Genomic DNA, 12,532 nt, shown 5'->3' with positions numbered 1-12,532 from the left:
GAAGCATTTCAGGGACAGAGAATTAACCACAGCACTATTCTCTAGACTCTTGTTTTCTGAAGATGGAGGTCTTTAGAAGGCTTTTGAAATTCAGCATTTAACAATGGCTTGCCAGCTACACGACCAGGAGGAAAAAGGGTTGCCTCAATTGTGTGACAAGGTGGTGTGCCCCAGCAGAAAGAAGAGTGAGGCTCTCAGACAGGCCAGGCAAGTGGCAGGAGGGCTGAAACCAGTAGGCTCACACCTACTGGGCTGGGCAGGCCCCCAGAGGCCCAAATGGCTTGACTTGTCCCTGGGAAGAATGTGTACTGGATGCCTCGGGCTGCAACATCAGAGTCCTACACACTGAGTGGCTCTGAGCAACGGAAATTTATTCTCTCACATTTCTGGGGGCCAGAAGTCCACAGTCAAGGTGTCAGCAGGGCCACGCTCCCCCGAGACTCATGGTGGACCTTCTCCCTGCCTCCTCTTAGCTCCTGGGGTCAGCTGTCAATTCTCGGCGTTCCTTCTCTTGCAGCGGCATTGCTCCCATCTCTGCCTCTGCTGTCACGTGGCCTTCTTCCCTCATATCCTCACTGCACTTCTCACAAGGACATCAGTCACATTGGATTAAAAGCCCACCAGACTCCAGTATGACCTTATCTTAACTAATTACACCCCCATCATCCCAATTTCATATAAGGTCACATTCAGAGGTCCTGGGGGCGAGGACTACGACATGTCTTTGGCAGGAACATAATTGAACCTATAATAGTAAGATCTTTACTTTCACACTGTTTAAAAAAAAACAGAAGCAGGATGTCTGTGAATGTCATTCTGTTACACAGCTGTAGGACAGCTGTCACTCACTATGTAACACTTTTTTAAAAAAACAAGAGATGGGTAGATGGCTGGGTTAGTTTGCTAGGAGTGTCATAACAAAGGACAACAACTTGGTGGCTTTGATAACAGACACGTGTTGTCTCCCAGCTCAGGAGGCCATGAGTTAAATCCTAGTGTCAGGAGGGCTGGTTCCTTCTGACAGCTGTGGGGAAGGCTGTTTCAGGCCTCTCTCCTTGGCTTATAAATGGCCACCCTCTCTGTCTGTTTTCCCATCATCTTCCCTCTGTATGGATCTTGGTATTCAAATTTCACCTTTTTATAAGGGCATATTGGATATGACCCACTCTAATGACCTCAGTTTAATCTGACGACCTTTATAAAGGTCTTATCTCCAAATAAGGTCATGTTCTTTTTGCTTCTTCATGCTATTTACAGTTTTTTAAAATATATTTTTTCTTAAAAATTTATTTATAATTTTTGGCTACACTGGGTCTTTGTTGCCGTGTGTGGGCTTTGTCTAGTTGCAGCAAGTGGGGGCGACTCTGGTTGTGGCACACAGGCTTCTCATTGCGGTGGCTTCCCCTGTTGATGAGTTCAGGTTCTAGGCATCTTCAGTAGTTGCAGCTTGAGGGCTCTAGAGAGTGGGTGCGGAAGTTGTGGTGCAGGGGCTTAGTTGCTCCGCCTCATGTGGGATCTTAGTTCCTTGATCAGGTATAAGATTGGCGTCCCCTGTACTGGAGGCAGACTCTTAAACACTGGACCACCAGGGAAGTCCCTTTTTAATACAGTTTTTAATTGAAGTATGGTTGATATACAGTATTATGTTACAGGTGTACAATACAGCGATTCACAGTTTCTAAAGGTTATACTCCATTTATAGTTATTAGAAAACATTGGCGATATTCCACTTGTTGTACAATATATCCTTGTAGCTTATTTTATACCTAATAATTTGTACATCTTAATCCCCTACTCTTGTATTACTGACCCCCACCCCCACCCCCAGAGAAGGAAATGGCAACCCACTCCAGTATTCTTGCCTAGAGAATCCTGTGGACAGAGGAGCCTGGTGGGCTGCCATCTATGGGGTTGCACAGAGTTGGACACGACTGAAGCAAGTTAGCATGCATGCATGCATTGGAGAAGGAAATGGCAACCCACTCCAGCATTCTTGCCTAGAGAATCCCAGGGACAGAGGAGGCTGGTGGGCTGCTGTCTATGGGGTCGCACAGAGTTGAACACAACTGAAGCGACTTAGCAGCAGCAGCACCCCCACACCGCTGGTAACCACTAGCTTATTCTGTGAGTCTGCTTCTTCTTTGTTATATTCACAAGTTTGTTGTATTTTTTAGATTCCATATATTAGTGATGTCACAGAGTATTTATCTTTCTCTTAGTTCACTTAGCATAATGACCTCCAAGTCCATCCATGTTGCTGAAAATGGCAAAGTTTGGTGTGTTTTTATGGCCAGGTCACATTCTGAGGTACTGGGGTTATAGGACTTCAACACATGACCTTGGTGGTGGGGGGTGGGGACACAACTGAACCCACAACAGTGTTGTGCCAGCTTTGCTCTTTACACAGCTGAAGAGGAGGACTAGATCCTGCTATAGCTGCATCTCCCAAATCACTGTCGGGCTACCTCCCAGGTCACAGCATGTCAGCTGTCACTACCCCCTTTTCTAAGAAAAGACAGAGCAGCCTGAGCGATGAAGAAGCAAGCTGTACCCATCCCATGGAAACTGCCTGATTTCCCGGGACATTCTGCATGCTAGCCAAGCAGGAGATACCTTGGTAAAACAGCTGAATTACTGCTAGTTTGGCAAGGAGGAGAACAACTCAGAATCCCGTTTTTTTCCCCTCCTCTCCGCTTGCCCTGGAGCACCAGGTTTAATAGAAAACATTATATGTGGCACCACCTAGAGTCAGATGATGAGAAAGACCTGAAAAGAAAAGGAAGAGTTTCCGACTGGGCTTTTCTCCCCTTTGACATTTCTTGGTGATCATTATTTCAAACTTGCCCTCTCAACCCCTTCTCCTAGATTTCTGCCATCACACCCGACCCAATAAAAGTCATGCTCAAGAAATGGTTAGGAACACCACAAGCAAAGAAAACTCAAATTCCATTTTTGGACCTACTTTTCTAAACCTCTGGATTTGGAGTTTCATTAAAATTTTATCATTTGACAAGATTCTTGAATTTATCCCCATCCCCATCCCTGCCAACACACACACACACACACACACACACACACACACACACACACACACAGGGCCTGAGATTTTAAAAGTCGGTACCTGCCTCAAAGAAAGTGATCAATATAATTTTTCAAAACAGACACTGAGCCACCTTGTGACAAGGACTCAAGCTCTCTCCCCTGCTCGGTTAGAACACAGAGAGATGGCAGCTGCAACCCCACACCAAGCTGGCAGGAGATCTGAAGGCTCTTGATTTCAAGTCACATGTATGTTCTCGAAATTTCGATTTCTGCTTTATTATTACGGCAAGGGGCAGTAATAAAGTACAGTTTCTTCTTTCAGAGATTCACAGACTCATTGCCATTTTAGAAATCATTTACAAGCATACCTCGCCTTATTGCATTTCACTTTATTGCCCCTTGCAGATACTGAGCTTTTTTTTTTTTCCCCACAAATTGAAGGTTTGTGGCAACCCTGTGTCAAACCACTTTCCCAACCATGTTGGTTTACTTTGTGTCTCTTTGTCACATGTTAGGGGTAACATTTTCATTATTATTGTATTTACTAGGTTGATCTGTTATCAGTTATCCTTGATGTTACTACTGTCACAGTTTCGGGGCTCCATGAATCATGCCCAGGTAAGATGGCGAACTTAATTGATAAATGTTGTGTGTATTCTGACTGCTCCACAGACCACCTGGCCATTCCCCCATCACTCTCCCTCTCCCTCACCCTCAGGCTCCCTATTCCCTGAAACATGATATTAAAATTAGGTTAAACAGTAACCTTATAACGACCTCTAAGTGTTCAAGTGAAAGGGAGAGTCACAAATCTCTCGCTTGAAACAAAAACCTAGAAATGATGATTATACTTGGTGAGGAAGGAATGCTGAAAGACCAAAAGCTAGGCCTCTAGTGCTGAACAATTAGCCAAATTGTGGAAAAGTTCTTGAAGGAAATTGAAAGTGCTGCTCCAGTGAACACACAAATGATAAAAAAGAAAAACAGCTTTATTGCTGATATGCAGAAAGTTGTAGTGATCTGTACAGAAGACCCAACCAGCCACAACATTTCGTTTAGCCAAAGCCCCATCCAGAGTCCAATCCTAACTCTCCTCAATTCCGTGAAGACTGAGAGAGGTGAGGAAGCTGCATAAGAAAATTTGAAGCCAGGAGAGGCTGGTTCATGAGGTTTTAGGAAAGAAGCTCTCTCCATAACAAAAGTGCAAGGTGAAACAGTAAGTACTGATGTAGAAACTCCAGTAAGTTATCCAGAACATCCAGTTCAGATAATGAATTTGTCTACAATCTCAATGTAGACAAAACAACCATTTATGAGAAGAGGCCATCTAGGACTTTCATAGCTGCAGAGGAGAAGTCAATGCCTGGCTTCAAAGCTTCATGGACAGGTTAACTCTCTTGTCAGGGGGCTAAAGAGCTGATGACTTTAAGTTTACCATTTACCATTAACAATTCTAGGGCCCTTAAGAATAATGTCAAATCTACTCTATCTGTGCTCTCTCGATGAAACAACTAAGCCTGGATGACAGCACATTTGTTGACAACATTGTTTAGTAACTATTTTAAAACAACTGTTGAGACCTACTGCTCAGAAATAAAGATTCCTTTCCAAACATTACTGCTCACTGACAAGGCATGTGGTGAGTTAAGGGCTCTGCTGGAGATAAACAACGAGATTAATGCTGTTTTCATGCCTGCTAACATCCATTCTGCAGCCCACGGATCAGGGAGTCATTTTGACTTTTGAGTCTTGCTCTTTAAGAAATACAATTCATAAGGCTAAAACTGCCAAAGACAGTGATTCTTCTGATGGATCTGGGAAAAGTAAATTGAAAAATTTCTGGAAGGATTCACCTGTCTAGATTCCATTAAGAGTATTTGTGATTCATGGGAAAAGGTCAAAATATCAACATTAACAGGAGTTTGGAAGAAGTTGATTCCAACTCTCATGGATGACCTTGAGGGGTTCAAGACTTCAGTGGAGGAAGTAAATGCAGATGTGGTGGAAACATCAAGAGATCTAGCAATTAGAAGCAGAGCCTGAAGATGTGACTGAACTGCTGCAATCTTATGATAAAACTGTAATGGGTGAGGAGTTGCTTCTTATGGATGAGCAAAGAAAGTGGTCTCTTGAGATGGAATCTACTCCTGGTGAAGATGCTGTGAAGACTGTTGAATGACGACAAAGGACTTAGGACATTACATAAACTTAGTTGATAAGAAGCAGCAGTAGGGTTTGATAGGACTGACTCCACTTTTAAAAGAAGTTCTGTACATAAAATGCTAGCAACAGCATTGCCACTACAGAGACATTGCTCATGAAAGAGTCAATCAATGCAGCAAACTTCACTGTTTCTTATTTTAAGAAATTGCCATGACCATCCCAACCTTCAGCAACCACAACCCCAATCAGTCAGCAGCCATCAACACCAAGGGAAGATGTTTCACCAGCAAAAAGACTACAACTCGCTGAAGGCTCAGATGATGGTTAGTAGTTTAAAGCAATTTTAATTTTTTAATTAAAATATGTACCTTATTTTTAGACATAATTCTATTGTGTACTTAATAGACTACTACTGCTGCTGCTGTTCACTTGCTCAGTTGTGTTCGACTCTCTGTGACCCTATAGAATGTAGCCCACCAGGCTCCTCCTTCCATGGGATTTTCCTGGCAAGAATGCTAGAGTGTGTTTTCATTTCCTCCTCCAGATCTTCCTGACCCAGGGATCGAACCTGTGTCTCTTGAGTCTCCCTCATTGCAGGTGGATTCCTTACCACTGAGCCACTGGGGAACCCTACAGTATAGTATAAACACAACTTTCATATGCACTGGGAAACTAAAAAATTTGTGTGACTCGCTTTACTGAGACGGTCTAGAAGTGAAACCACACCATCTCCAAGGTATGCCTCTCCACAAGAAAACATTATCGATGTTTCTTAAGTTTCTTGAGAAGTAGATCAGTAGTGATAACATACAGTACAATCCTGTTCAGCAGAATAACACGGACCCATGTACAAAAGACTGAACGAACCCACTGGTGGTCTCTGACGGAGAAAGGTTACAAGGACTTACTCTTGGGAACAGCCGTCGAGTCCTGCATCATCACTCTATGGCTCAGTCTGCTTACCTGGGGATAATAACAGTGCCTTTCTCATCAGGCTTCTGACAATCCATGAGTTACTATAATGTAAAGTGCCTGGACAGTGCAGCCCAAAGGAAGCTCAAGTAATGGCACGCCATTGCTCTTGTCATAATCAGGGCTTTCACGGAACTTTTATGTTTTTTTAAAGCATATCCTTTTATTCCAAGGAAAAGTAATCTGGACAAAACAATCATCTAGGGCATTCCACTAACTAAGAGCAGAAATACACTCAGCCTATCCCCAAATGAGCCTCCACTCTCAAAACTCTTTAGGTGGAAAATTCAATGACTCAACCTAGTTGGAAATTTATTCTAGCCCATTAATATTTCACAAGGTCAGAAATACAACTAGTAAACAGGATAGTGGGAAAACAATCAACCACTTTAGATAATTTTAAAAAATGAAAATATGTAACTGTTTTCAACTATATTAAATGAGCCAGAAAAACTATTTTTTAAAGATATTTCCCAATGCTGCCAAGACTAAAATAAAGCCAGAAGTCACACATGTTGCCGGTGAGAGAACAAGCTGGTGCAAACCGTTAGCAGAACAAGTGGGCAGTCTGATCAAGAATTAGAAAAACCTCCTGTCCTTTCACCTAATCATTGCATTTCTGAGAATCAAGCTGAAGAAAATTTCTCAAAATAGGGGGAAAGTCATATAAACCCTCATTTCACAACCATGAACACTATCTCTAAGTGAAAAACCGCAAACAATGTGAATGCCAAATAATAGGTAAAGAAACTATATTATATCAAATGAATGGACTGTTTAAGCATTAAAAGTGATAGAGAAATACAGTGTAAAAACATAGAAAAATGTTAAAATGTTACCGGGGAAAAAATTAAAATATAAAATTGGATACCTCTGAGAAAAGCCTAAATGCAAACTTGTATGATGCTAATAGTGATCTATGAAAGAGGACAGACTCTATATAGGTTGCTGTTTTTCTCCTTTCCCATTCCCCCAATTTTTATTATTACCTTTATAATAAAAAAGTTTCTTCCTATCTCACGAAAATATTTCTTCTGCTGTGGATACAGCATTAACTGCTCTCTGCCTTGTAACCCTCCAGCACACACTTCTCTGGGCCCTTCTCTCACCCTTTGGAAAGGGCAAGGCTACTCCCTGATGAAGTCTATTCTCTTCTAAATGCCAAAGCTATTCCACAGGGCATTAGAGGCGATCCCTTCTCCCAAGTGAGAACACCAGCTGCCCTCACTCTCCTCCCTGTAAGTACCAGGTTGTTCCAAAGAACCAGAGAATGAACCCTGTAACTTCTAAGCAAGACACAGAAGAAGGTGGCATGGATTCTAAATTGACCACTCTTCAGGAGCCCCTGAAAGGATGGGTCAAATGGTACCTACCCTGGAGACCTCGGCCCAGGCCATCCCGGCTCTGGCTGAAACCATTCTGTATTTTTGTCCTCCGGGTATGGATAAGTTCTTTAACAGACCCGAAACAGTTTGATCAGCAGAAGTAAAAAAGCAAAAAAGACTTAAACATCCAACAATAGGGGAATTATTAGATTACAGTGCATCTACTGGATGGAAGGGTAGGTAACCTATAAAACAACAATTACAGGTGCTACATGTGTGGGAATGTGTCAAAAGGTCTCTAAAGTAAAGTGTAGGAAAAGCCAGTTACTCAATCGCATGCCCCATGACAACAACCATACCCTGTGCAGACTGACCAGTAACACTCAAAGTTTACAAGTCACTGACTATACCCAGGCACTGTGCTGTGTGCTTTGCAGCCATTAAAAAGTAACAACAATGCCACTTAGAAGGCTGATTACTCTCATTTTGAGAGGAGGGAATTGAGGTAGCAGAAGGATTAAGGAATTCTCATTTAATCCTCCCAGTGACTAAGCTTTAAACCACGCTGGTAGCTCTCCTAAAATCACACAGCACAGTGGAGAGAGGGGTGGGGAGGAGGGTTGGGGTTTGGACAAAGTCCTTCTCCAGGTCTCACACCCTCAGGTCTTGGACTGGAAGGGAATACGCAAGGAATCTGAAATGCAAGGAGAATTTGTCTTAGAAAAGGGACTTCTTTTCCTTCCCTCTGTTGTCTAAACTTTCTAGCGGTCTTCTGTTTTTGTACTTTAAAGACTAAAAGAAAAAAAGAGGGGCGATGGAGGAAAGGTTTTGTGAATGCCTGTGTTTATGTGTATGGTTTTTTAAATTATGTTTTGATCAAAAGACTAAATAAATGCCAATAAAGTCTCTACTACACTTGAGGGTGAAGGGTAGGAAACAAGAAAAAAAAAATAATGGAGAATAGCCAAGGCGAGCCTGTTCCAAACCAAACCAAACCTTACCAAGCAGCTGCCCACATCATCTTTTCTTCAAATTTCTCTTTTCACCAGCTCTTCCCGTTTATGCATGAATTCTGAAATCATGGAACTGGACTGGCAGAGGACAGAGAATGTCACAGAGAACATTAAGATCACACAGCTGCAACTGACAAAGCTGGGAATTAAACTTAGGTCTCAACTCTTGATCCTGCATCCTGTCACAAACTTGTCCTGCTCTGAATATTCCTAGTTCAGCTAAACACAATCTGTATTTATGGGAGTTCAAATACACACTGTATTCCAAAAACAATCATTCACATTCAGAATGTTTAATAATGCTCAAAACTGGACAGATTATAGGGTTCACACATACTGTCTCATTTGAAACTCAAATTACAAACATTCAACTTCCAGCAGTTTCGAAGCCAGGCTAGAAACAGAAAAAGCTGAAACAGACATCATACATTTTTTTTTAATAACTCTATAAAAATAAAAATGCATTATGTAGAGTGGTCTATTCAGAAGAAATCAGATGCAACACACGAGATGAACTACATCTCACAAAAAAACATATTCTCCAGCCACCCCCCCCCCCAAATTTCTCTGAAGACTAGGGGGAGGCATCAGGGACCCAGGGAGGCCTCTCAGGGGCCGGTCTCAGAGGGGGAACGTCACGAGGGAGAGAGAACCTGGCACCGGAGGGGGCCCCAAACCCAGGGCTCCTTCCTGTACGTCAACAGGCTAAGCCTCAAATCCTGGTAACAGCTATGTGAAAAGTTCAGATAATCATCATCTCCTCATTTCCTCAGCTGGCTTCCAGAAAGACAGCAGATTCAGAGCCAGAACACAGAGTTCTCCTGTGCAAGAGGCCCTTTGGCCTGGCGCCCAAAACCCAGGAAACAGCCAAGAACCAATGTCCAGCTGTGTGGTCCCCGGGCACCGGACAACCCGGGGCCTCCGCACTGGCCCCCGAGTACTTCCTGCCAGCCAGCGTGCTACAGCCCAGCTCGCTCTGCAGCACCCAGTTTTGGCAATGAAGAGAAATAAGGCTCTACGACCAGGGAGAAAGATCCTACCACTCCCCGGGGGCCCCTCAAGTTACACCCCTAGGGCCTTCTTTCTCGGAGATGACCACCGACCCAAATCTCACGCAGATTTGGGGTACAAAATGGGTAAGAGGCTAAAGAAGGGAGACAGGTAGGGAGGATAAGAAAAGACCCCGGGTCTGGTGGTGCCCATCTGAAGATGCTGCCCAGGTGTCGGCAGAGAAAAGGGCATTTGGAAGCAGATTACCATAAAGTCAGTACCAACTCCATGGCGAATACCTGAGGTGATGCTACAGTGGATCTAATCATCAAGAATGCTGCACAATGTGGAAGACGTGCAAGGTGGTTCCAGCCTGGGCCTTGGGGTCAGGCAGCCCTGGGTTCAAATCCAGGTTGGCTGCTTGCTGGTGAGGAGACACCAGAGCTACGCAACCTCTGGGAGTCTCAGCATCCCACGTGTGAGAGGAAGGCAGCGAGAGGACCCCAGAGTGGGGGTGAGGAGAGTCTGGTGAAAGGGTCCTCTGCTCCCCAAAAGCTGTGGCTCCCACCACAACAAGACCCCTGCTTCTGCACTGACCACGCTGCTCTGAGAGCGAGTTACAGGTGGAGCGGGCAGGACAGCTGGCCAGAGGCTGGAGCCCCGCGACTGGCAGCACACAGACCGGGACGGAGCTCCCCACTGACACCCCGGGACGGCCCCCCGCCCGCACCCCCAGCAAAGGGCAGGCCCACTCACGGCACTCCTTCTCGTCACTCTTGTCGAAGCAGTCGGGTAGCCCATCACACTGCCAAGCGCCAGGGATGCACCGCCCGTTGCTGCACATGAAGTTGCCTGGAATGTTGCACTCGTTGGTGAAGTTGTTCCCGGGGAGCAGCTGGCTCTCTGTGAGAGAAAAGGGACAGGGCGGTGAGATGGCACAGCCAAGGTGCCAAGGACCCGGGCCCCCACAACTCTCCCTCCACACGGGCATTGTATGTGACACTTCCGGTGGGTGACGGTGCCTCTCTGGGCCTCAGTTTCCTCATCTGTGAAATGGACTTATAATCTGCCCCACCCCCAGGGATTCTGTGAGGCCTACATGAGGAAAGCCCTTCACTGGTGCTGAGCACACAACAGACGCTCACAGACTTCTTGCTTTGTCGAAGACTGGTCGTAAAACGCAAACGTTTTTCTTCTGGTCATCAGCAGTGGCTAAAAAGAAAGTTTTCCAAGACAGAAGTGAATGAGGAACTCTCAGCGCCTCCAACAATGGAAACTGCAGGCTCTTTCCAGGTCTCAGACTCTGCAGCCCTATGATCACAGAATCCTTGAACTCGGGCCAAGTCGACAGGAATACTAGGAGATAATTTCACTATAGGAAACAGGAGCCCCAGCCCACAAAACCGACCTGCCTGGGGTCACATGGGGAGGAAAGGCCAGGCTGAAACTTGAGGGCAGACCTTCTAGCCCCATAAGACTACCAAGTCCCTGGACCGCTTGCCAAGAGTTCCCAGAGATATAGCACCAAGTCTCAAGGTTGAGACTCAACTCCACTGAACAAGTCATAGAATGGCAAGCCCCTTATCCCACAGTGCCAACTCTTAGGCTGGAAAGCAAACAGGGAAGGCCAAGGAGAGCTGACTTCACCCATCAGCGGACCCTGGGAGCCAACTGTTAAGGGAGCCAGGATCTGATCAATCGGATCCATCTGAGCCACTGTGATCAATAGCTGGGCGATCAGGAGCCATTGGAAATAAAACAGTCCTATGCGAAAAGGAGTTGAAAAAAAAAAGACCAGTTCTTCCAGGACTCCCTCCTGAATCTACAATAGGCATTTATTGAAACTTTATGACCATATTCATCCACTAGATAGGTTCTAAAGATGCAGAGATGAAAGCTAGGCTCCATCCTCTAGGCTGGAAAGGCACAAGGGTATACTAACAATTTTAGTGCCCCGTACTAAGGGGAAGTTCAGACTCTTGTGGGGTGGCGGGAGGAGAGAGGGCCCATGAGTCTCTTCCACAGGCTCTCATGCCAGCCTCCTGAGCCACACCTTCTTTCATGCCATCATCCTCAACCTGATTTCTACCTGGAATGCCCTTCGACCCATGGGGTCTCCCAGGAAATCCCAACACACCTGTTAGCATACAACTTCTTTGTTACTTTACCTCGGAAGGGTTCCCTGACTTCCCCAAGGAGAAATGGGCAGTCACCCTGTTGTGTGGCTATGGTATTAAAAACATTTTACAACTGGAACAAGTGGGCAGCAAGTTGGAAAAGACACAGTCGTAGGCAAGGGGTACCACATCCGCCCAGGTGCCACGGATAGTCCTCAGAGACCACCCGCTCCACTGCACTGAATTAACAATGTACATGAACACCCTACTGAAAATGAGCTTTCGTAATTCACTGAAGAATTCTAGAAGAGCAGCTATAGGGAGGGGCCTCATCCTGCCTTAAGAGCCTGCACTGGACTCCTCAAAACCTTCCTTGTCCCCTCCTCGCTCAGTCACCTGCCATGAGGGCCAGTCACCAAGTCCTGCACGCTAGTCTCCACTGCCACAGCCACGACTCCAGCCCAAACCACCACACCCTCTCGCCAGGACCCCTGCCATGAGTGACCCCTGACTCCCCTCAAGCCCATCTCTCTGGCCAGAGGGACCTTTCCAAAGAGCAAATCGACTGTGACACTTCTCGACTTTAAAAAGCTGTTGAAGGGTTTCCTCAATGTTCTTAAGATAAAGTCAAAATTCAAGGCATTAGAGAAAGGTCACAGGAAAGAGGTGGCATTTGCAGGGTCTGCTGACAGACACAGAAATGAAACGTAAGGGCCCCTCACACCTACAGAAAGATGGCAGAGATCAGAGCAAGAAGGCTCAGCCCAGGGCACGGACAGTAGGGAATGAAAAACCACATGGCTCTGATGGTCTGGAACTGAGAATGTACTGTGCCCCTTCTTTCCCCAGTTCTACACCCAAGCCAGCCATCACTGATCATGGGGTTCTGTCCACTGAGCCCACCCTCCAT

At 45.4% G+C, this 12,532-nt stretch overlaps 1 protein-coding gene across 4 annotated transcripts in view; it reads right to left on the bottom strand.

Moving 5' to 3' along the window:
• The window catches only part of LDLRAD3 (low density lipoprotein receptor class A domain containing 3), a 255,995-nt gene that overhangs the window by 167,549 nt on the left and 75,914 nt on the right, over positions 1–12,532 (bottom strand). For all 4 annotated transcript variants that reach the window (XM_081544662.1, XM_081544663.1, XM_081544664.1 and 1 more), the window contains exon 2: positions 10,262–10,408. In XM_081544662.1, the coding sequence (XP_081400788.1) occupies positions 10,262–10,408 (147 nt within the window). The remainder of the gene's footprint in view (positions 1–10,261; positions 10,409–12,532) is intronic.

The sequence above is a fragment of the Giraffa tippelskirchi genome, chromosome 11 (assembly GCF_054371585.1).
Source record: "Giraffa tippelskirchi isolate mGirTip1 chromosome 11, T2T-mGirTip1v1.2.pri, whole genome shotgun sequence".
Taxonomy (NCBI): domain Eukaryota; kingdom Metazoa; phylum Chordata; class Mammalia; order Artiodactyla; family Giraffidae; genus Giraffa; species Giraffa tippelskirchi.
The sequence above is the reverse complement of the archived record's forward strand: the minus strand, read 5'-3'. Positions and strand labels throughout refer to the sequence as shown.